This window comes from Helianthus annuus, chromosome 12, assembly GCF_002127325.2.
Source record: "Helianthus annuus cultivar XRQ/B chromosome 12, HanXRQr2.0-SUNRISE, whole genome shotgun sequence".
Classification (NCBI taxonomy): domain Eukaryota; kingdom Viridiplantae; phylum Streptophyta; class Magnoliopsida; order Asterales; family Asteraceae; genus Helianthus; species Helianthus annuus.
The window spans coordinates 30,335,536-30,360,834 of record NC_035444.2 but is presented as its reverse complement, the minus strand read 5'-3'; the positions used below and the strand labels follow the sequence as shown (position 1 = coordinate 30,360,834).

The following is a 25,299-nucleotide window of genomic DNA, read 5'->3' as shown; positions in this document are numbered from 1 at the left end:
AATTTATTTAAAATTTAACTATGGCACAAAAAGCCTAGTCACGTAGACAAGTTTAATTTATAAACAGGATTTTCACAGAATCGAGGTATTTGGGTCTGAATCACAGTTCATTACCCTTTCTTGACAGTGAGTTGCAGACTTCTACTGTCTCTTAGTCCCAGAGGACGTTATTTATTACCCATAGGCACTTCATCCTTAAGGGATGGCTATTTTACTTACAGGGAATTTTAAATAAATCCCAATTTTCAAAGATGGCCTGTGTGATTTATACTGCATCACAATTTGCCAAGCATGTTAACATACTTTCAGATGTTAACCAAACTTTGGAATCTTTTGGACAGGTTCTACCATCTTGGCCATGTCTATAATGACTCGTGGCTAGGTTTTACCCCGAAGATTCTCTTTTAATATTAAACGCAGAACAATCCTAAGTTGAGATGTTAATTATGGATCTGAATCTAATTATGGAGATACCATCTTGGCCCTGTCTTATATGACACCTGAGCTAGGTCTCCTTTTTAGATTTTGCCATCTTATAATAATGGCAGATCCTATAATAGGAACGTTATTTTAAATCTTAAGGGGTAAGGTCCCAAAAACCTCATAAAAAGGATTCGAGACCATACCACCAACTGGCCTTTCAACCTTTTAACCTTGCGCGACCGCGCATTGGTCTTACAGAAAGGAGGAAGAAATCAACAAGCGATAGTCGCGCGCCCAAAGGAAAGCATAAAATCCTTGCGCCGCCTTCCATTCAGCAAGGGTTAAAACCCTGAGATCAATACTCCCGCCCAAATATCCAAACTTGGATATCATTTTACCCAGACTTGGGATTTTATCAGCTGTGTACACACAATAAGGTGTCACACCAGATTACAGCAGTAATCTTCTAGAAAGAATATAATCGTGCACCACCCAGACGGTTGTAACCGTCTGGACACGTGTCATTACCACAAACATTCATGAAATCACAACGATAGCATGTAATTGGAGAACGATCTCCACATAAGTCACTTTCCACGTGGCAAATCCCCAACCATAGATCAAGTCACGATCCGTGTGCATTCACATCGGATCAAGGCAACTTGACGTGGATTTAAAAGAACTTAACGGAAGGAAATGTAACCGCTACGACGTTAGCATCTTCCGTTATCTTTTCAATAACAGGTTTTCCCTCCCAAACTCCCGGTTATAAATACGAGAACTATTCAGGTATAAACTCAGATCACATTCACTTCTCAAATACTTTATCTTCTCCATTACCAATTCTTATTCTAACACCGGAGTCGGGTCAAGGAGAGAACCCTCTTCTCCCCTTGACGAGGCTAACGGTGCTCTGTTTTGCAGAATCACCAGAGAAGAAGCTCGGTAGCAACTGAATCAATCGAGAGAGAACTAACCCTTGTATGCGGATTCAAACCCCCTAGATACTTCGGTTCCGACCATTTATCTAGTGTTTCTTCATTGGCGCCCACCGTTTTCTCAGTTTTTCTAGTTTCTACCTCGTTTCGGTTCAGTTCATTCCATTTTTTTGTTTTTGCACATGGCAGAAAATTCATCTTCTCACCGACAGCCTGGTCCTCAACCAAACGTCGGAAACAATTTCCAAATGGAAAGATTCCCAGAGCACGGGGTTAACAGACACCAAGCTGCTTTAAACGCAATCGTCAGATCTGATTCCCCAAACATCAGATCTGGAGAAGAAATCAACACTACAAAATTGGACCCATCAACCCCACCTTGGGGGGATGTCCAACCCAGCCAGTACAAAGATAGCAGTTATCAGGAACAAATACACATGGTTCAAGGAGGTCCGTCACGAAGATCAAATAAACGAAACTATGATCAACACTGGAGAGAACAGCAAGTCGTGTTCCCTGTTGTTCCTGGGGGCCCTCAGGAAGAACGACCAGTAATTATCACTGGTATTTTTGGTCATTACCGAACGGACTATATGTTCATAGATCCAGGTAGCTCGATGGACATCATATACGAACAATGCTTTAAACAGCTCGATTCAGAAGATAAAGCACGTTTAGAACCGGTCGATTTTCCCCTCACCGGATTCTGTAATGAAGCTGTTTTCCCGTTAGGGCAGATCGCTTTCCCGGTGACCTTATCAGATGGCAAACATTCACGAACAGTTACAGTAAATTTCATGGTCATGCCAGCAACATCACGTCATGATATTTTGCTCGGGAGAAGGTCACAAAGAGAATTCAGCATGATCACTTCCATTCCACACACCGCTTGTGAATTTCCGACAGAAACCGGAGTTGCAATTCTCTATTCAAGCAAAGAAGTCATGTCCGTAGACGATGAACCACTAGCAAAGGCAGTCAAAGCTTCGGCATCAAACGAACCAGAGAAATGGGTTCTAAACGGCGAATACCCAGAACAAACCATTCTGCTAGGACAAGCCATGTCACCAACAATACGCATACGACTGAAAAAGTTGTTGTCTAACAACAAAGATATATTTGCCTGGTGCCCAGCAGACATGACTGGAGTTCCACGCGACATCGCGCAACATTGTTTAAACATCAAACCATCAGTAGAACCGGTTGCTCAGGGGAGGCGCAGCTTCAGTGAAGAAAGAGCAAAAGCGATGGACGAGCAAGTAACAGAGTTACTCAATGCGGGAATCCTGCGCGAAGTAAAATACCATACATGGGTTGCCAATCCAGTCATGGTACAAAAACATAGCGGCGGGTGGAGAATGTGTGTCGACTTCAAAGACCTCAACAAAGCATGTCCCAGAGACTGCTACGCGCTCCCTGAGATAGACAAGAAAGTCGATTCTTTAGCATCATTCAGATGGAAATGCTTTCTCGACTGTTATAAGGGTTATCACCAGGTCCAGATGAAAGAAGAAGACGAAGAAAAAACCGCATTCCGCACAGATAAAGGCATCTACTGCTACACAAAAATGCCATTTGGTTTGCGCAACGCAGGCGCAACGTATCAACGCCTAATGGACACAGTCTTTAGCGAGGATATTGGCAAAACTGTCGAGGTATACATGGATGACCTCGTCATCATGAGCCATGAAGAGGAGACAATGCTCGACAATATCCAGCACACGTTCGATTCCTTACGAAGCGTAAACTTAAAATTGAACCCGATAAAGTGCTCCTTCGGCATGGAAGAAGGAAAATTTTTGGGTTTCATAGTTACAAAAGACGGTTTCAAGGTCAATCCAGAAAAAGTGCAGGCCATTCAGCTAATGCCATCACCGGCAACAGTCAAGGAAATGCAGAGGCTCGCCGGACGATTAGCAGCTCTGAACAGATTTTTGGCCAACCATGCGGCAAAATCTTATCCATTTATCAGTACGCTGCGAAACTGCGGAAAGAAAACTCCTTTTCAATGGACGCCTGAAGCAGAAGCAGCATTCAAACAAATGAAAGAATATTTAATCCAGTTACCAACGCTGACCGCGCCCAAAGAAAAAGAACCATTGATCTTATATCTATCAGCCGCGGAGGTAGCAGTAGGCGCAGTATTAATGGTAGAACGGGAAAATATACAGACTCCAATCTACTACATCAGCAAAATGCTCACCGGCCCTGAAACTCGTTACTCAATGATAGAAAAATTGGTCCTAGCGCTAGTACACGCATCCAGACGTTTGCGCAGGTACTTTTCAGGCCATGTCATCACAGTACTAACAAATTATCATTTGGGCCAAATCTTGTCAAAACCCGACATAGCGGGAAGATTAGCTAAATGGGCCATCGAGCTGGGAAGCTACAACATTTTTTATAGACCAAGACCAGCAATCAAAGGGCAAGTTCTAGCAGACTTCGCCACTGAAGTTCCCATTGATAAAATACAAGAATGTGAGGCAATCCAGAACCCGACGCCTGTTTTTGACGACGGAGTCTGGACCTTACACACAGATGGTGCTTCCAATGACGACGGAGCAGGAGCAGGTCTCCGATTAGTCAGTCTGGATAATCACGAACTTACATATGCCATACGCTTAGATTTCCAAAGTACCAACAATGAAGCAGAATACAAAGCATTTTTAGCAGGTCTTCGTCTAGCACTCAAAATGGGGGCAAGAAACCTTGAAGCCAACGTTGACTCAAAGCTAGTAGCTGAACAAGTTAACGGTCGTTATGACGCGAAGGGAGAAGCTATGGCTTTGTACCTCGAACAAGCGCGGATGTTAATCAACCAATTTCAGACATTCAAAGTCAATCACATAAACAGAAGCGAGAACAAGCATGCTGACGCACTAAGCAAGTTAGCTGCTACTAGTTTTCAGCACTTAGCAAAAGAGGTACGCATAGAAGTATTATCCAATCCTTCCATTCATCTCAAGCAAGTAAGCGTCATAGAGATGGGGAATCCATCCTGGATGTCTCCAATTATTTTGTACCTTCAACACGGGAAACTCCCGGAAGGAAAGGCAGAAGCCCGGAAAATACAACACAAAGCAATAAACTACGAGATGGCGGATGGCGTCCTTTATCAAAAATCATTCATGGGCCCATTACTACATTGTGTTGATAAAACAGACGCTCAATACTTGGTCAGAGAAATCCACGAGGGACTATGCGGGATACATGCAGGACCGCGCATGGTCGTGGCAAAAATAATGAACGCCGGATACTACTGGCCAGGGATGCACATGGACGCGGTAGATCTATTAAGAAGATGTGAAGCATGTCAACGTCACGCACCAAAGACACTTCGACCCAAAAACCCGCTAATTCCTGTTACTTCCGCCTGGCCTTTCCAACAGTGGGGTATCGATCTTGTCGGGCCATTTCCTGACGCACCAGGAGCAGTAAAATTCATCATCGTCGCGGTGGATTACTTCACAAAATGGGTGGAAGCTAAAGCTTTGGCCTCAACAACAGCAATGGTAATCCTTAAATTTATATGGGAACATATCATTTGCAGATTTGGGTTACCATTGCGCATTATTTCCGACAATGGTACAAACTTCGCCGCAGAAGACCTTCAAAAATGGTTCAAAGAAATGAAAATTGAGCACAGCTTTGCCTCCGTTGCGCATCCTCAAGCGAACGGTCAGGTAGAAAGCATAAACAAACAAATCGTTGACGGCATAAAAGCGCGACTTGGGACAGCGCGCAGAGGGTGGGTCGACGAACTTCCCAGCATCCTCTGGGCGCATCGAACAATGCCAAAGACTAGCACCGGAGAAACTCCGTTCAGTCTAGTCTATGGGTCAGAGGCCGTCATTCCAGCTGAGATAGGCCTACCATCACCGCGCATGCTGGCTATGGAAAAACAGAACCATGAACAAGAACGGAGACTGGATTTGGATCTTCTGGAAGAAAGGCGCGAAAACGCTGCCATAGCAGAAGCAAGGTACAAATCCAAGCTCGAAAAATATTACAATGCGCGTGTGCGTGTTTGCACCTTTGTCCCCGGAGATTTTGTCTTACGCGACAACGAGGCTTCAAACGCCGAAAAACCCGGCAAATTAGCGCCAAGATGGGAAGGACCATACGTCATTAACGAAGTCTTAGGCAAGGGGGCATATACCCTAAAAAGGATCGATGGGACCCTAGTTCCCCGTACCTGGAACGCGCAACAGTTGCGCAGGTGTTACATGTGAATCAAGTCTACAAAGCGGAAAGAACATACAGGCAATGTATTTCCTTATTATATCTTGTATCACAAGCCTTGCGCTCTTATCAATACAAACATCACTTTTACTTACATCACTGTTCATTACAAATTGCATGAAATTTCTTTGGTTCGCGCGAAAACGATATGGTCAAACATTGTACACCTCATGAACAGTCTAAAAACAGACAAGCTGTTGACAAACGTTCATACATGAGCACAATACCATTCCTCATTCGCCTTACCTATCCAAAAGTAATTATACACATGCAACATATTGTAATCCACATATACAAGAATTAAACCCCAAGGGAATAAAAGTATATCATAATATACATTATCAAAAAAGTGTAACATGAACACTTAACAAGATCATAGCAATGATCTTCAAAAAAAAAAAAAAAACCCTGTCCAGTACCAAAAGCTTACAACAAAAAGCATTAACAAAAGACAGAAGCAGGTCCTAAGCTTGAAAATCTAAATCAGCACCGGAACCACCATCAGCAATAGGCACCTGCTCACTCCGACGAGTTTTCCGGCGTCGATACACCAACCGGCATTCCCCTCTCTGAGGCATCGGGAACCGAGCCATCAAACCATCGACATCCAGTACAATATCAGCACCAGCAGTAACATCAGTGTGCTGAGGAACCTTGCAGTCAGAATCAACAACTGCAGGGGAAGCAGGTTCGACCAGCTTCTTTACCGGAACAATGGTAAGTGATGGTGAACGGGAAAGAAGTACAAGACCTTCAGCAGCGTCGTACACCCTAAGAGCATCCAGCAAAAGACGAGTATGGTAAGAACGTTTCATCTTCTTTGATAAGAGTCAAACTAAGAAAACCAAGTGTCCCAAAAATACATATATATAAAGAGAACTCAACCTTGAGAAAGGAGAAATCTATCATTAACTGTCAGAATTATGTTACATCCAAACGGCGCTACAGGAACCAGGGTCATTTCTTCACTAATGAAGCCTGACAAAGCGCCATTACAAATCTCAAGACCAATGAGAAAAATACCCACTCTTACTGACAGTTGACGTCATCACATGTCAGAGCATGATTACAAGTCACATTTTTCCCCCCTAAAGAAAAAAAGAAAAAAGAAAAGAAAGAATTTTTACAAAAATTCAATCTTCTCACAGAAGATTTCTTATTTTTTCGCGCCCAAAAAGACATTTCTCTCTCCTAAGTCCAGTGCTCCACTTATTTGCATAAGTACAACACTAGACTGGGGGGACTTGAAGGGGTAAGGTCCCAAAAACCTCATAAAAAGGATTCGAGACCATACCACCAACTGGCCTTTCAACCTTTTAACCTTGCGCGACCGCGCATTGGTCTTACAGAAAGGAGGAAGAAATCAACAAGCGATAGTCGCGCGCCCAAAGGAAAGCATAAAATCCTTGCGCCGCCTTCCATTCAGCAAGGGTTAAAACCCTGAGATCAATACTCCCGCCCAAATATCCAAACTTGGATATCATTTTACCCAGACTTGGGATTTTATCAGCTGTGTACACACAATAAGGTGTCACACCAGATTACAGCAGTAATCTTCTAGAAAGAATATAATCGTGCACCACCCAGACGGTTGTAACCGTCTGGACACGTGTCATTACCACAAACATTCATGAAATCACAACGATAGCATGTAATTGGAGAATGATCTCCACATAAGTCACTTTCCACGTGGCAAATCCCCAACCATAGATCAAGTCACGATCCGTGTGCATTCACATCGGATCAAGGCAACTTGACGTGGATTTAAAAGAACTTAACGGAAGGAAATGTAACCGCTACGACGTTAGCATCTTCCGTTATCTTTTCAATAACAGGTTTTCCCTCCCAAACTCCCGGTTTTAAATACGAGAACTATTCAGGTATAAACTCAGATCACATTCACTTCTCAAATACTTTATCTTCTCCATTACCAATTCTTATTCTCACACCGGATTCGGGTCAAGGAGAGAACCCTCTTCTCCCCTTGACGAGGCTAACGGTGCTCTGTTTTGCAGAATCACCGGAGAAGAAGCTCGGTAGCAACTGAATCAATCGAGAGAGAACTAACCCTTTTATGCGGATTCAAACCCCCTAGATACTTCGGTTCCGACATTTATCTAGTGTTTCTTCAAAATCTAACTGTCCCACTAAAATTTATACAGACACATAGTTGCCCTAAACGGGACTTCTAAGGAGTGATGTTGTCCTTGAAGGGACACAAGGATAAATATGCCTTTAAAAGGACTACTAAGGAAAACGAGCTTTAATAAAAAGGAGTTTCTTCTTCATTTTATTTCTGAATGCTTCTCCTTGGCTGCACGTTAATCCTAGTCGCAGTACAAAGCTCGACCTTTCTTAGCTTCGAATGGGGAGAATTTCCATTACGGCTTCTTTGCTTGGCGACGGATTAAAGTATAGAATTTAAAGCAACAATTCTCCGAATACAGATGAAAATATTCCTATGTTAAGTCTAGACTCAGAAGGTCAAGGAATGTGCTATTGTGTCATTGAGATTAAACACAAAAGGCTAGTGTTTAATTCACTCAACGTTGGCTCTGATACCAACCTGTCACACCCCGATATTTCCACGTATTACCGGTGGGCCCGGTGGGGAGTACGTGACGTAGTTGACATCATCATAGTCAAACCACACAATTTAAATGCACAGCGGAAGCAAAAATATATTATAATCCGATATGAAGTAATATCCAAGTATTACAATACGGAAAGTAAAAGATCCACAGGCGGATCGCAAATAAAACAAAACATTGTTCAACAGACTTCAGGCATCTAAGCTTGCGAGACTTCTATATGATGCTAGGAGAAACCAGCCTATTACGCGTAGTACCTGCACTTAGTCTTTTTGGGAAAATACGTCAATTTTCACTGGTAAATACAATTTAACTGACTCATTTTGAAAAGGTTTTTAAAAATTGATTTGAATGCCCGTGGCACAAAACATTTTATAACTTGGGATAAGTATTTGCTTAATAATCTTGTAAAAGAATTACATGTTCGTTATGCGTTCACTAGCCCGGGTCGTGCCGGGTTAAAGCTCAATAGACACACCACTTAATATAATTCGCCGCGAGACTCCTCCCGTGCTGACGATCATACACAATAAAATGCACTACGGGTGTACGCCTACACCCGTGTGCTAAGGTCGTGGCCATTCATGGAATGATGCCAAGGATATCCGGGACATGGTCATTAAGCCCCCAAAGGCGTTAAACAAACAAAACAGCATTTTCAAACGGGTTAATTTGACCGCACATAACCAAGACCGGTTAAGGTCAATTCCCGACCAAGCGGTATTTTATATACCGTACCCCAAGCCCGTATAGGGAAAATAAGTTAAACGTATTTACCTGAGCTAAATATAAATTTAATCCCAGCCGTATACCACCAAGCAAGTACAGATAGCTTTTACTGGGCTCCTAAATCTGGAACGAAGGTTTTTAATAATCTATTAGATTTCTAACGGGTCTTTAATTTGGCCTAAGCCTAGACCGGTTAGTTCTTAAATGAAGATTACGGTTTAAACGCACGATAAGGCGAAGACCGTTTTAGAATATGGTTTTGACCCAACAAGCTTGCATACTTGTTTAATATGGGTAACTTAATCACATTCTGGATTTTGAGACTGAAATGATATGGTTTGACCCGTTTCGGCTAAAATGGGTAAACTAGTTACCTACGCCGATTCGAACGCATAAAGTGCGTAACGAGTAACCATAAGAGTCATATACAAGTTTCCTAAGTTAATATGCCTTAAACATGTTGTGATATCAGAATGATACCTTCCATTATGCCCCAAATGGTTTTAAACCCAATTTATGCCTCATAAGGGCATTTTGGTCATTTTAAAGGGTGTAAGAGGGTTTGAATAATAACATGAGTTACAGGTCTGATTAAATCAGTAAATATACTTAATTTACTAAGTTATAACAGTAGGGTATTAAACCTATGTGAAAATTTATCAATCTTAATCATTCTAGACACCGTAGGGGCGTTTTGGTAATTTCACATATGCTTAAAAGGTCAAAACTGGAATTCTGATCTTAAGATATTCTCCTACTGTTTAAAATATAAAATTTTACTGAATACATCAGTAGGTTTCAACCTCATATGCTTAAATAGGTTCTAGCACATACTTATGCGTTAAAAACGCTTAAAAAAACGATTTGGAGCCATTTCCGGGTTTTATATAGAAAGCTGATATTTTTAAAATTCCAGAAGGCTCAAAATAATTTATTTAACATATTAGATCAGTAGAAAAAGGTTTGGGGTCAATCGGATTTATAAAACTCATTTTATAGCCCAAAAGGGCAAAACCGGCATTAGCCGAATTAAGCTTAGTACACTAAGTTATGCTCAGCCTAAAATTAAATAAAAAAATTTTCAAAAATCCCAAAATATTATTTTAATACAGTAGGTACAAAGTTTTGTGTAAAAATTTGGGTTTAGATAAGCTATATGCAATTTTACGCTATTTAATTACTAAAGAAGATTCTAATTACGCTATTGAGCATAACTCCTAATCTAGACCTCAAACTGATGTCAAATTTTATGGACAACTTTATAATTCAGTAGTGAAGGTTTCTATCATCTCACAATTTCAAAAATATCGTTTTAAGGTCAAAAGAGCATAACGGTCAACAATTCGGCATATAACGGAAACTTGCAAATGAATAGGATAACTAAGGATTCAGGTTGTATAACCTCAGAGGGTTACACTAACCTATAACATGATCCTAAAGGAATCCTAAGGCATATCTAAATAAGTCTAATTCGGGTCAGAACTGAAAGTCAAAGCAAAAGTCAACTTTCGCGACTTTCGGCTCCGAACCGGGCCTATACTTAGAATTGTCGGGTTGAATCATGCTTAGACATGTTCAACTAATATTTACCAAATTAATAATGTGGCAAAACGGATTTTATGACTTTTAATTTAATAGTTATGCATTCTATTTAAAACTAACCCGTTTGATTTTCATTTGACCCGAGAATTAAACTAAGTAAACGTGGTAATTAGGAGGTGCCCTTTTGAGGGTTTAACACCCACCTAATTACGGTCACGTAGCCATGTTCGTTGCGAACCATGGCTTAGCCGTTTAAAAGTCAAAGCTTTTATCGAAACGCTTGACTTTTCGGCTATAACCGCTAAACAATAAAACTAAGAACGAAAGGATACTCACAAAGGGTCCAAGCAAGGATGGAAATGACCTTGGATGTTCAGGTATGAAGCACTAAGGCCCCAACTTAGAACAATTCAGATCATGGGTGAAATGAGAGCAAGAATTAAGTGGGTTTATATAGGAAAGCAAGGACCGTTAGGATCGTTTCTTGGTAAACGTGATCAAATCTGGACCGTACACCTTTACCCATGGTTTTGGTAAACAATGGGCGCCCCAAAACAGCCCCTAGGTTGATAAAAACCCACTTGAAACACCTGGAAACAGCTGGAACAGCTGGTAACAGCTGGAAATTAAGTTTCTGAAATGGCAGTTTTGGTCCCTGCATGCTTCTAGCCCCTTTCTGATGCGTTTGAGGCCCGTTAAACCATTTTTAAGCCTCTACAATGATGCCTAAACATGAGGGACATGAAACATGCTCAAGAATATGTCGGATGTCGGTTCGTTTGGTCGTACGGTCACGTTGTGCGTCTAATTACGACGAAACACGAACGGACGCGAAAAATGATCCAAACGACGCGACGAATGGAATTTTATCATGGCGATCACTAAAATAAAATATTTTAGTGCTTACATAAATTTTTGGGTGTCCGGGGATATTCAGAATGCGAGATATGCGCAAAAGTGCAAACTCGTGCACTTTTTGACACTTTTAGTCCCTGCATGACATAAAAGTTTATTTTTGCGTACCAAACACCTCTAAACCTATATCTAAGCTATATAAAGGATAAATAGGGTATGTTTAACTTATGGACATATTCCGTAAGGTCCGTTACCATACGATTCGACCTCCTTTTGCAGTTTGACGCAATTAGTCCCTTAATTGCGCAAAGTAGCGCGAAGTGCCTTTTAATGATATCTAAGCCTTCCATGGCCCATAATAATCATTCCCAAGCATATATTTAAATATTACTACGCTTCCGTTTGCTTAAATGGTCAACGAATGGCGTAGATTCAAAAGTTGACGCTTTAGGCCCCTCTATTGCGCAAACTTGCGCATTTCATCATTTATTAGCATTGAAGCCTCATCTAATCCATATTAGGAATTCTTGAAAGTATTATCAAACATCACGAGGCTTCGGGTCCGCCAAAAGGTCATTCAGAGGTATAATTAAACATATTGACACTTTTAGCCCCTCTAACTTGCAAAGTTGCGCGTATCTTTACTTATAGGTATAAAAACCTTAGTTGGCCATTACTTGGCATTCCCGAGAGTATAATTAAATATCATGAAGCTCCCGGTTTGTTAAAAGGTCACTCAGAGGTAAGAATTAACATGTTGACGCTTTTAACCCTTCATTGCGCAAACTTTCAATTAATTACGCAAACGGCTACACTTTATCATCAAGCGGCACATTTGTGAACATCACCATCGTGAGAGGTTATTTAGAAACTTATTTTAGGTATGCTAACACTTCCAGTCCTTTAAAAATCAAATTTTTCGATTTTTCGAAAAAGTAGTTCCTAGACTTCGCTGTTTGACTTCATCAGGGTTTATTACACGTGTCAATACCTCATTGGACGTGATTTTACGAGGTGTTACATGTTCTTTGCATCTTAAGTATGCGACGGTTGCGGAGTTTGGTGTAAGGAAAGGGACTGAAAAGATAAACTCCAAAGGAGAAAAGCATAGTACTATACTTGTACAAGAGCTAGGCATTACAACAACAAGAAGGTTGATACATTGGACCCTAATTAGAAAGAAAGGAATGTGCGGTCTAATTTTTCGCATAGGACTGGTTGTGGAGCACAAATATGTGTAGAGCTTGAGTCTGGATCATGGAAGGTCTATAAGTTTGTTGAGGAGCACAACCACGATTTTGTTGAGCAATCTGATAAGCATTTTCTACCGTCGGAACGACACCTCACTCATCTTCAGAAACATGTTATAAATAGCATGGCTAAGTTGAACATGGGTCCGGTTAAGGCATTTAGCATCATGAAGACTATATTTGGTGGGTTTGAAGAGGTGGGGTCAAGCAAAGTTGATTTTAAGAACTACAAGAGGCAAATTAATCTGTTTATCGGGGAATATGACGTCGAGATTGTTGTGAGATAATCGCATGAAAAGAAGCAGTCCCAGCCTAATTCTTCGTACGATTACTTCACAGACGATGACAATCGGTTGAAGGGTCTCTTTTGGTGTGATGATCAATGAAAACGTAATTATCATGTATTTAGTGATGTGATTTCATTTGACGCCACTTATCAGTCAAACAAGTATGAACGATAATTCAGTTTTTTCTGTTTCGCATTTTTTTATTCTTAGTGGCGTTTTCAATATTAACCATATCTCTCCACATGAGGTCAAAACTATTATTTGGATCACATTTTTTTCTTTTACTTTGACACCATCTGATATCTCTAACAACTCCTTCATTGATTCAACTGTTACATTAGAAATCCTATACCAAATGCATACCTTATTTCAAATGATATTTGCTACGAACTACGAAGCATGACACAAAGAGATGGTCCGAGTCTTCTTCTTGGTCACCATAGAGCCTACACATTGCTAGACCATGGTGAAAAATCATCTTCTACAAATTTTTAAGTGTGGCCAACCAATTTTGAACTCCTCTCCATCTAAAGATATTTGTTTTTTTTTGGAATCCATTTTACCCATTTCACCATCATCAAAATCGATTTGCAATATCAATGGTTGCATTTCAGTTTTTAGAGTAAACTTCCGTTTTGCTCCCTGTGGTTTGGTCACTTTAACGGTTTTGCCCCAAACCTTTAAAAATAGCCATTTTCCTCCCTGATGTTTTCATTTTATTGCCAATTTGCTCCATGACTATAACTCAGTGACCAAACCACAGGGAGTAAAAACGGAGTAAAATGGCTATTTTGAAAGGTTTGGGGCAAAACCGTTAAAGTGACCAAACCATAGGGAGTAAAACGGAAGTTTACTCTAGTTTTTATGTAACCCGCTTGTTTTAGTTGATGGTTGTTTTTATCAAAATGACTAAAACAAGGTCTGGAATTTTTTTTTTTTTTTTTAACTTCCACATTCCAATTTCCTATTTGAAACATAAAAAATATAAAAAGCAATACCCGTTTTGACCCGAACCTGTATCAATAACTTTTTTTAGTATAGCAACTTATTTCAACCCGAGCCAGTTTGATCACGACCCATTCTAATCCGAACCAAATGGGTACTTTATTTAAATGACTAGTTTGACCCGAACCCAATCTAACCCGAAACACGTTTTAACATGTTACCCGACCTGGCCCAACCTGCATGTTTTGCCAGCCTGGTCCTATTCACGGGATCTATCATGACATCTTGGATGAAAAAATATAATTTGTTGTGTAGAAGTCCATATTCAAGTAAATCTCGTAGCTTCTTCTTTGAGTAACATAGCTCTTTTATGTGCTTTAAGATATTCTCCATTTTTTTTTTGTTATTTGATCAAGCTTCTATATGGTTTGTTACACGATGCCTATCTTACCAAGCTCCCATTCGACAACTTCACCCCGACACATGGTTATCCTACCTGTCGTGGTGTCGTGTTAATGTAAGAAATACCAAATGGTAAGCGAGTGTCCCAATTATGCCAAAATCATTAACATATGATGTCAATATATCTTACAATGTTTGAATCATTTTCACTCAAACTGTCTACTTGGAGTGAATGACTATCCAGGTTTGCACATTAATCTTGATGAATAGAAATTTTTTTTTGAGCTTCATCTAGTAACAACTTTGAAAGATCACAAGTGTTGGGACACCCAGTCTTCATTATGTGACTGTGATCTTTTTATATTGTGAATCTAGCATGTAACTCTCGTTTTTTTTTATTTTTTTTTTATTTTCTTCCTTTATTGCTTCAACTCTTACTTGTTTAATTAATATCATCAAAAAGTTCTAACATCTCCATTGCTTTAACTCACATTAATTTCTTGCTTTACTGATTATCTCATGATCGTAGTCTTTTATTAAATTCGTTCATCTTCATTTTATTATTTTTAAATTCCGTTTAACACATAGATTTTTGACACTCCAAATGTAACATCGTAATAAACCAACTACAACCTATAAATTATGTGTGTGTTTATAAGAATAATTTTCATTGTTAATGATAAAATTATATTTCATTATCATACAAGTTGTTATCTTGAACTAATTAAATATTTGCTTATATAATCCAAGCATGTGAAAACATCTTATTTTAAGATACGAATATTTTTTTTTTTTTTTTTTGAACAGCAAACTCACTTTATATATATATATAAAGAGCCAGCAAGCGACTGGAAACAGGCAAACAAACAAAACAAACGAGAAAAAGAAAAAATTACAACATATCTAATAAATCAAACGCCTTCCAATCCTCCCAGGTCGCCGTTTTTAACTTTGATCTCGTCTTTATTAAATGCTTGTGGAACGAATTTTCATAAATAATTGTTTATATACTTCTTATTAATGACTTATTTGACTTGGAGGAAGTACCGCACGAATGCTGCCCACTAGACTATGAGCTAATTACAGGTATATCATTCTACCTATATTTATAAGCATGATTAGCCTATTAATTACTCATTAATATTCCACTAATCCCAACATCAATTTTTTATGACTTAAGCATCTTAGGTCGGTGGGTGTGATATGGCGTCACCCTGCCACATCATGCTCCATAGCGCCCCGGGGGCGCCATCGGCCACACCGAGGCATTCAAAGGGGGGCCACCATAGTTTGTTCGCCAACGTGATAGTGGAGGTTAAAAGTGTGTGAAGGTGGGGGCACATCTTTTCAACCAATAAAATCTTTTTTTTTTTTTTAGTTTTGTTTAATAGGGAGCTTTATACCATACCATACAAGTTAAAGGGAGGGCTTTAAAATCCCCATATGACGTGGCGTTGACGTAGATTTGACGTGGCGTGATAAAGCTCCTAGGGGCTTTGTACCACACCCTCCAGCCTTATTATTTTATTTTTTTTAATAGCAAATTTCTTTTTATACCACCACCCCATTGCTAACTTAAGCATCTTATTAGATCAATATACACACACAAAGCCAGCTAGCGAAATGTGATGTACCGGTCACATTATTTTTCACATATTAAGATCTAATAATAGTAAGTTTTAGATGTGTCAATTTCTAATACCACATGAACATATAATAAAAACCTAACAAAATTCATGATTTTGGGTTTTAGTCTAAGCCGGTCAAGATCAATTCTGGGCATGTTTAGCTAAACGGTAGGTTCTCATCGGCAGAACCACAGGAGGGCATGTTTAGCTAAACGGTAGGTTCTCATCGGCAGAACCACAGGAGGGCAATCAAGGGGGTCCGCTGACCCTCCGGTCTGTCAAACTTTCTGTAGTGTTTATATATAACTTCGATGCCTATTTTTAGTTTGAGAGGAGTTTAGATGAAAAGAGAATAGCAATTTAGGGAAAATTAGAAATCTTTCGGCAGATGAAAGGAAACTTTGAGCATTCGTATGAGGTTCTCTATTTCATTCTTTTTTTTGAAAGGCAAACGAAACTATATTAAACCAAAAACATAAACCAACCCCATAGCAAGAAGCTACAGAGCCAGAGAAAAAAATAAAGTTATCCGTTTATTGTCGTCTCCATTAGCATCTCTAAAATAGGGATAAGGTTTAAAGAACCTACACTAGTTCTTTAAATATTGAGATTCATTATTCATCTCAAAACAAAATTTTGTGAGCGCATAAAACCCAGAAAAACAATAAAATAAGTGTTTATGAGTAAGACAGAAATATCTAAATAGAATCTAGTATTAGAAGTTTTCTAAAAAATAAGCAAAGTTTAGAGGAAAAAAATAAATTTTAGTTAAATTATGGTGATAGAGACAAAGAACATACTCTTACCCGCAACAGTGGTTCTTCAGGTTGAATGGTGTGGGGGTAATGGTTGGAACATGATTCTCCAGGTTGGAACATGAATGGAAGGGTACATCACCCCCTCCTTTATTGATGATGGTTGGCGTGGATTAAACCACGATTACCACGACCCTCCATTTGATGACTTTGAGAAAAAATACATTAATTAAAATAATAAAGCGGATAGTGGTTTGAGTCATGACCACACCCGTAGGGTAGTGGTTTTGGATAATGGATTAGAGGTTGATGACATGACGCCTTTATAGAGGGTCATGGTAGTCATGGGAGTCATGACCACACACTTTACCCTAACATAATTACCATTTACCGGTATGTTTCTCTTGTAAACGATAGTGGGCCTTTTATTAATTAAAGCCCAGCATATTTTCTTGTTTAGCGAATTAGCGGTGACAATAAAGCCCAAGTCACAACTAACAAGTATGAATCAACTTCAAACATTTCTTTAACCAACTGTTTATTTCACTTGATGGTCGTAGTATATTGATGGTTGGAAAAGCATAACCAACGTACACTTGTTAATGTAAAATAAAAGTCTTTTCAGACCCACTTGTTAAAAGATTATAGTTTCACCACCATAGGGTGCATGTCAACCTAACCTGTTCGAGGGTCGACCCGCTTATTATTTCCAGACACGATTTTCAGGTTCGTGTCAGGTTAAACCCACCCATCTATTCCGCAAACGTGACTAGTTGAGCACTCTGGTCGGTTTTATGATAACAAATATTGACATACAATTTAATCCCATTTGGTTCATAACATTTGTCATCTTCAAATTTACAAATATCGTATGATATATTAGTATCGTATATACACATATAGATCTCCTTCATTCCTCCCTTGGAATCCATCTACTCCACCACATGCTCTTCCTTCGCTGGTTAAGCTCGTCCATGCTCTCGTTCAGCGTCTTCAAGATCTTCCTCTGGAACCGAAGAGCTGAGGCTAGAGCGTTTCTCTGTGCACTTGACTTCTTTTGCGGCCGAATTTCCTACAAACAAATAACAAAAAGAAAACGCGTAAACAACCCGCGATTGCATGAACATAAGCCCATTGTCAATGGAAATATCCTTTTATAGCTTGATTAAATTCTTTAAAATGCTAAAAGTTATGGTGCTTGATTAAATTCTTTACCCGAAACATGATACGACCGTAGACACGAAAATAGTTAGAACCTTTTTAATACACAGGTTGTGTTTGGGTTAATCTGTTTTACCAATTTAATTAAATGGGTCGTGTTTCATTCGTCAACCAACTTATGACCCATTTAGGGGGGGGGGGGGGTCAAATACATATAAACTTTTAGCGACCCCCCCCCCCCTCACACACACACAGCTACGAACCTCCCCTGACATTCACAACTTAATTACAACTCACCAACCCGTTAAGTCGGTTTGGGTTTGGATTGATGTCTTTGATATGAATAAATACATAGGTCGTGTTCGGGTTCATGGATTCAACCCACCAACTTAAACCTGACAACCCGACACAGTTTCCACCCTTACTAAGGCCTATAAGGTGCTTGAACTTACTCTGAGTTCCTGAAGCTGAGCTTCAGTGAATCCACCGTCTTTCTTAGTTCCGGATCGCGCCATGAGCTGAATGATCCATATAACAGCTTCGCTATAATCCTGCTGTGTGGCCCGGAAAAACTGAAGCCTAAGATTCTGCATGATGGATAAAGCTAGAAGACCTTCTTTGTCAAAATACGGGTGGGCTAAAGCGGCTTTAGCACTGGTCCTTTGTCGGGCCTTGTACCGAACCATAGAAGTCAAAAGCTCCCATCCAATTCCACCATCTAAATCTAGTAACTCGAACCCTCTTCGGAGGTCGGCGTTTGCACGTGGCCCGACACTTTTTCTCCATGCATTGAGGTCGTAATCACATCTTTTTAGTTGACGGTTGAATTGTATGAGACCGCTGTCTGAGCGGAATGAAGGGAATGCCTAAAGTAAACAGATACCGTAAACTGTAAATTCTTGTTTGTAACTTTTTTCAAAACGAAATGGTTCAGTTCGGCTACTTACCATTTGAAGTAGTATGAGACCCGTGCTGTAAATGTCGAAACGATCCGGAAGGTTCAACTGTCAAACAGATATAATAAAAAAGGATTATCTAAAAAGGAATTGAGCCAAATGGGTCGAGACGAAAGCCTCCGTATATTAATGCACAAAACGTTTCAAATCATTTTATTTGAAAAATTTGTAGTCGTAATGGACACACTGAATGTAGGCTATCGTACCTGCCATAGAACCGGAGACAGTGCGGCTGCAACAGGAGCCGATGGTGCAGATGGAGTTTGTGTGCTCATAATATATTGCTCAGGTGCTGCATATCTGAAAACGTTTTGAATATTTAGGCTTCAACAACAACCTTAAAACATTTATGGAGATTCGTGGATCCCGTCTTCATTTCGCATAGACGAGACCCACAAATTAAAACGTTTAAAATTTTAATCTTTCACACCTTGGGTCCAAAAGAAACTCTTTTGGGATATAATTAATGCCAACTCTTAAATCTGTAGCAGCTCCAAGATCGATAATCTTGAATGTTCGAGACCCTGATATTAAAAAACGGATTAATACATAACATTCGGAGTAGAAATTTGGCGAATTTGGAATAAAAAAGATGTCACATATACCTTCAGAGAAAATAATATTCTGTGGTTTGATGTCTCGGTGAACAATCCCTGTTGAGTGAAGACCGTCTAATGCAAACAAGAGTTGCCTGAGAATCGTTTGAATGATTTTATTTTCTCGTTCTAATCCCTTTGGTAAGTCTTGCACCTCCCCGAGAATCATTGATTCAACCTGTACACATTTTTGGGTTTAAAACTAGCACTTTGGGCCGATCTAAAGCGCAATGCACCCATCATAAGTATAGGTGTCAATTTTGACCCGTTTGTTTCTAACGGGTCGCTTTGGATTGTGCTTTATCTCAAACGGGTCAAACAAAAAATGTCGCTATAAAGGGAATGGGTTGAATGGGTCAAGAGGGTTGAAACTTGAAATTCGATCTTAATAGAATCCAATATCGAGAAACCGAAACTTAATCTTGAGACGGGTTACCAACATTATAAGGAAACTCTTTACTCTGAATCAAATCTGCAAGTGTCGATTCCCCTTCAAACCTCCAGATGAGCCAATACTCTGCTCCTTTCTTTGAAGAGCTCTACAAAATACAGTCAAATATGATTTTTATCAATATTATAATATTAACTCTATCATGTATAGACTCGATCATTCTAGTAGAGCGTACCTCGAGGAATCCATACACGAAATCAGCACAACTATTTGCGCAAGCCCTTCTCACACGCTCGTTCATCCATATCTCTACAGCCCCGTATTCTGTAGCTTTTTTAAGTACTAAATCGCCTTCCTTTTAGCAAACACCAGAAAAACCATAGTCACTACATTACATTATGGTTGTTTTGGAATTTAGAGGCATTGGCTACTAATATGATAATTTCTCTAAATAAAGTGGTCTAGGCCTGTAAACAAATCGAATGTTTAGTGAACCGTTCAGAGTGAAGTTCGTTTTTGCTCGTTTATTTAATAAACGAACTAAAATGAACAGAAAAAATTGTTCGCTTTGTTAAATGAATGAACATGAAGGCATGTCTTGTCTGTTCATCTATGTTCTTAAACGTTCGTTTACATATTTATTCATTATTTATTACCAAAATTAATTATCCCATCATGCCTTGGGAAATTGACTAACGATATAAACGGACGTGCAAGAACACATTCATTATCTTCATTCACTTACCTTCATTTGCGTTCGTTTATGTTCAATCATTTACGTTCATTTATGCTCCTTTAATATATAAACAAACGAACATAATCGACACGAACATGCTCATTTTCTTCCCAAACAAACATTAACAGGAAAATCCGTTCATTTAAACATTCGTGTTCGTCCATTTTTCAGGTTAAACTTAAACCAACCAACACCAAAAACCCCTGTTCATGTTCCTTCGGTTCGTTTACAAACCTATAAAGTACCATAAGTCGTTAACATATACGCACGCAAATGATGATCATTCATATAGTTATTCATATTATACTCACTAAATAAACAACACAACTTTCTCTAAACACTTTGAAAGGTACCTTTCCTGAGGTCTTCTTAGCCAAAGAGACTTTATACACAACACCGAAAGCCCCCTCACCCAACTTCTTTCCCAACACAAAATCATCCTGTATGCAACCTCATAAAACATGTTAAAACCAACCACAACAACACATCAACCAATGGCGCAGCTTTGAAGGGGCCGGGAGGGGCGCCCGACCCCTATACTTTTCGTTCAGTAGTATTATATATGTCGTTTTCGTATAAATTTTTTCGGGTATATACGTTTTCGACCCCCCCGGTTCTATAGAATTTTTTGGTTATATACGTTTTCGACCCCCCCCCCCCCCCCCGAAAACGTCAAGCTTTGCCACTGACATCAACATACTCAAACAACTTCAACAAATTCATATAAAAAAAATAAACAACCTTTTTGAATGTTGGTCTGAACAATCTTTCAACAAAGGCAAGAACAAACATATCCCAGAAGCCAGGGGCCACACCAGGAGTAGCCCAAAGGTACGAAAGTGTACCCAAAGCCAAAACAGCACCAGGGATAGTAAGTGTCAAAGAATTTGATCTGGGCAATGTGCTTCTATAGATAATATCCCCACACTCCATAACTGTACAAGGAAGCCCAACTCCCACACCCACAAAAACATTGTGAACAAGATCCACCAATTCAACTGCAGCAGCAACAACAGTTGAGTGGGAATTTGGCTTCAAGATTGTGAATCTTGACTTTTGTGAGGTGGGTTCTTGTAAAGGTTTCAACTTTATCCTTTTTCCTAAGAAGAGAGATGGTGAGAGTGGGTTTATGGATCCTATCCCTAATGATGATGATGATGGTGATAAAGGTGTCATGTGTGTTACTTTATGTACATGCATGTTTCATTTGCATATGCTCTGTTTCAACTGGGTTGCTTGATTTTGATTGGTATCACTTGTGATGAAGAGAATGAAGGTTGTTTTTGGGGGGATTTTCAGTTCAGGTATTATTGGTGGAGATGGTTGAGTGTTGAGTGGATTGGATGATGATGACCACAAATGATATGTGGAGTTGCTGTCGTGTGTTGGGCTTTGGAGTTTAGACCGGTTTGAGTCCAATTATCCCCAAGACCGTTATGAGTGAGCCCGTTAGACTAGTATCAGACTTTTCATTTTTAAGGTAGTGTTTAGTATGAGGTAATGGAGGATGGAATGGAATACTCCATTCAAGGTTAATGAAAAAAAGAAGTGTTTGGTTGATTATGTGAATGGAATAAAGCATTACATACCCCATTCCATCCATTCCATTCCTTCTAAAATTGTTGAAATCTATTCCTGGCCTACCCCCAGCTTTTTTTTTCATTCCGTTCAATAACAAAAGGTTGTTTCTCTGTTTTGCCCCCCACCTCACCGATTATCCCTTTCCTTCCATCGATATCTGATTTGCACATCCTCTAATCAAGGAATGGATTATGATTTTGGTTATGTATATCGCCATCTTCATATAGCAGAACGTCACTCCTCTGGTAAATTGTTTATTTATTTGTTCAATTCTTATGATTTTATCATCCCAGACTTTCACTGAATTTATTTGTTCCCGAGTTAAGTTAAGGAGAGAAAAGAAAAAATTCTCACATTTCCTTTTCTTTTCTCTCCATTTCTTTCCAAATTGGAAAGATTAGTTTTAGATAAAAAATCTCTCTTTTTCTCTTCTTTTCTCTCCTTTAATGAAACTCTGGAACACAAGTAAAAATTATTTCCTCCCAAATCTTTTCTTTTCTCTCATTTAATTTAATGAAACTTAGGAACATAACTCTTTACATACTGAATCAATTGGTAATATCATCGGTTCTGTTTTGTGAGTTTTAACCAAAATTGAAGTATTTGTTAGTATATTTAGTTTTTAATCTTCACCATGATAATTCAATTCATCGTTTTTTTTTTTTGTTTCTATTGGAAGTAACAAATTAGAAGAAAACACTTCCTTTTTCATATCACGATTCTTGTTGTTCTGTTTTGATAGTTCATATTTTATATTCTATTTCGGTTCTATGTATTGAATTACCGGTTTTTTTGTGAGTTTTAACTAGGGGTGCAAACGAGCCGAGCGGCTCGCGAGCTGCTCGAGAAAAAGCTCGAAATAAGCCGGACCTTATCGAGCCCGAGCCGAGCTTGAGCCTAAACGAGACCAATTTTAATATTATATAATATTATACGTATTATTTAATATTGGCGAGCCGAGCTCGATCGAAAAATAGTAGGCTCGAACTATGCCGAGCTCGAGCTTCACAAAATCATGACAAGCCGGGATCGAGCCTAGTCTCGGGCTCATTTACACCCTAGCGTGGACATATAAATACTAATGTGTGTGTATTTGATTACTAGTTAGACAATTGATTACTGAGAGATGATTTATTGAGGTCTTTTAACATGCTTTTGTTTATGATATGTAGTGTTATTTGATTATATTGTATATGGGTGTTTAGACAACTAGTTACACAAGTGTTCACTGAGAAATGATTTATTGAGGCCTTATGCTTTTGGTTCAAACTACTGCCACACTTACATTTTGTTTATGATATCTTTTAATATTTAAGAATTAGTTTTGTTGATTATCACTCATATTAACATTCTAGACATTGAATTATGACATTCTGTATTGCTTAAGTGCCAGTGTTGTTTGATATAATTAGAGTATACCGTACTGCAGACAACTATATGCACAATTGATCACTGTGAAATGATTTATTCAGGTCTTATAACATAACATGCTTCTGTTTCAAACAACTACCACATTTGCACGAACGAGTGATATTGGATAACAATTGCCTAATATAATAGACTTGAAAGTAATTGAAGTCCATGTTCTTTTGAATGGTTCTTCTACTTGAATTATTTTCTTTCGCTGCTAGTTCTGCAGCCAATTCCTTCCCACTTTGACCCATAACCAGCTAAGTAGTTAGCCACTAACTCCATTGAATTGAATAAATATGTAAATACTAATGTGTGTGTATTTGAATTATTTTCTTTCGCTGCTAGTTCTGCATTCTCTAATGGGTCAAACTTGGTTTGTTTTCTATATATATATATATATTGTTGTAAAAACACACCAAGAAATTGACTATAATTGATCACCAACACCAATTGATTATTACTTTCAAGAAATGAAACTGATTACAAAACTGAATTGAAAGAATTACACTAAGAACTCGTATCTTCTATTACAAGCCCTAACCCCCTTTTATTACATCAGCTAACTAACTATTAACAGAACTATGACCTGAATTGACAACATTAACCCCTGTGTTTATAAGAAATAAGCATTCAGCCCCTTCGACTTTATTAACCTTCCAAACTTAAGAAACCTTTATAACATTTGACTACTTTGACTTTAATATCTCACAATCTCCACCTTTAAAGCCAAAGTATCAATCTTCATTAACCAACTCTCATATCAGCAAGACACATGTCGAACTTTGAACCCGGCAAACACTTAGTAAATACATCAGCAGTATTTTGTTCTGTTTCGACCCATTTGATCTCAACCAGCTTCTTATTCACTATATCTCTGATGAAATGCATCTTAACACTGATATGTTTGGTTCTCTCGTGATAAACACTATTCTTAGACAACTGAATAGCCCCCTGATTGTCACAGCAGATCACTGGAACTTTAGCTTTAATTCCCAATTCTTTCAAAATCCCTTTAAGCCACAAAGCTTCTTTCACAGCTTCAGTTAGTGCAACATATTCAGACTCCGTAGTTGACAAGGCTACTATGTGTTGCAGCTGTGACTTCCAGCTCACCATATTACCAAGGACTTTGAACATATATCCAGTGACTGATCTACCCTTATCAGGGTCTTTAGCGAAATCAGCATCAACAAAGCCCACCACCCTTTGTTGATCACTAGCATTATCCCCAAATACTAACCCCCAATCCTGAGTTCCCTTCAAATACCTCAGGATCCACTTCACAGCTTCCCAGTGAACTTTACCAGGACAAGACAAATATCTACTTACAACACTGACTGCATATGCCAAATCTGGTCTAGTGCAGACCATTAGATACATCAAACTACCCACAACATTAGCATAAGGAACTGAATTCATGTACCTCTCTTCCTGTTCTGTCTTAGGTGAATCTTGAAGAGATAATTTGAAATGAGCACCAAGAGGAGTTTTAACTGCCTTACACCCTTCCATCCTATAGTTTTTCAATATCTTTCTCACATAGGCACTTTGTGTAAGCTTCAACCTCTTAAGTTGCCTATCCCTGCAAATCTCCATTCCCAGAATTCTCTTTGCATCTCCTAACTCTTTCATTTCAAATTCAGACTTCAACAATTCTTTGACCTCCTTTATTTGTTCTTTATGCTTACATGCTACAAGCATGTCATCAACATATAGCAACAAATAAACATAGTTGCCTGGACAATATTCCCTGTAATAGACACAGGAATCATAGGAACTTCTTGCAAACCCACTGCTTATCATGAACTCATCAAACCTCTTGTACCATTGCCTTGGAGATTGCTTGAGTCCATACAATGATCTTTTAAGCAAGCA

At 39.0% G+C, this 25,299-nt stretch overlaps 2 protein-coding genes across 2 annotated transcripts; one reads left to right on the top strand and one right to left on the bottom strand.

Moving 5' to 3' along the window:
- Positions 1–1,543: 1,543 nt before the first annotated feature.
- LOC110892659 lies at positions 1,544–5,596 on the top strand. The gene is made up of 2 exons (XM_022139809.1): positions 1,544–4,752; positions 4,915–5,596. Exons 1-2 carry the CDS (start codon positions 1,544–1,546, stop codon positions 5,594–5,596), a joined length of 3,891 nt encoding a protein of 1,296 aa, XP_021995501.1.
- Positions 5,597–17,363: 11,767 nt separating this feature from the next.
- On the bottom strand, positions 17,364–21,879 carry LOC110894520 (serine/threonine-protein kinase STN7, chloroplastic). Its single transcript, XM_022141745.2, has 10 exons — positions 21,172–21,879; positions 20,784–20,870; positions 19,930–20,049; positions 19,744–19,842; positions 19,313–19,481; positions 19,138–19,231; positions 18,914–19,007; positions 18,699–18,755; positions 18,204–18,617; positions 17,364–17,662 (listed from the first exon to the last, which is right to left on the bottom strand). Exons 1-10 carry the CDS (start codon positions 21,628–21,630, stop codon positions 17,501–17,503), a joined length of 1,755 nt encoding a protein of 584 aa, XP_021997437.1. The 5' UTR covers positions 21,631–21,879; the 3' UTR covers positions 17,364–17,500.
- Positions 21,880–25,299: the final 3,420 nt, after the last annotated feature.

Coding starts and splice junctions, on each gene's coding strand:
- LOC110892659 (XM_022139809.1), top strand. CDS start 1,544: ATGGCAGAAAATTCATCTTCTCACCGACAGCCTGGTCCTCAACCAAAC. Junction 4,753..4,914: donor TCCGCCTGGCCTTTCCAACA/GTGGGGTATCGA, acceptor TATCATTTGCAG/ATTTGGGTTACCATTGCGCA.
- LOC110894520 (XM_022141745.2), bottom strand. CDS start 21,630: ATGCATGTACATAAAGTAACACACATGACACCTTTATCACCATCATCA. Junction 19,008..19,137: donor GAGTTTCTTTTGGACCCAAG/GTGTGAAAGATT, acceptor AAACGTTTTCAG/ATATGCAGCACCTGAGCAAT. Junction 18,618..18,698: donor GTCTCATACTACTTCAAATG/GTAAGTAGCCGA, acceptor TGTTTACTTTAG/GCATTCCCTTCATTCCGCTC.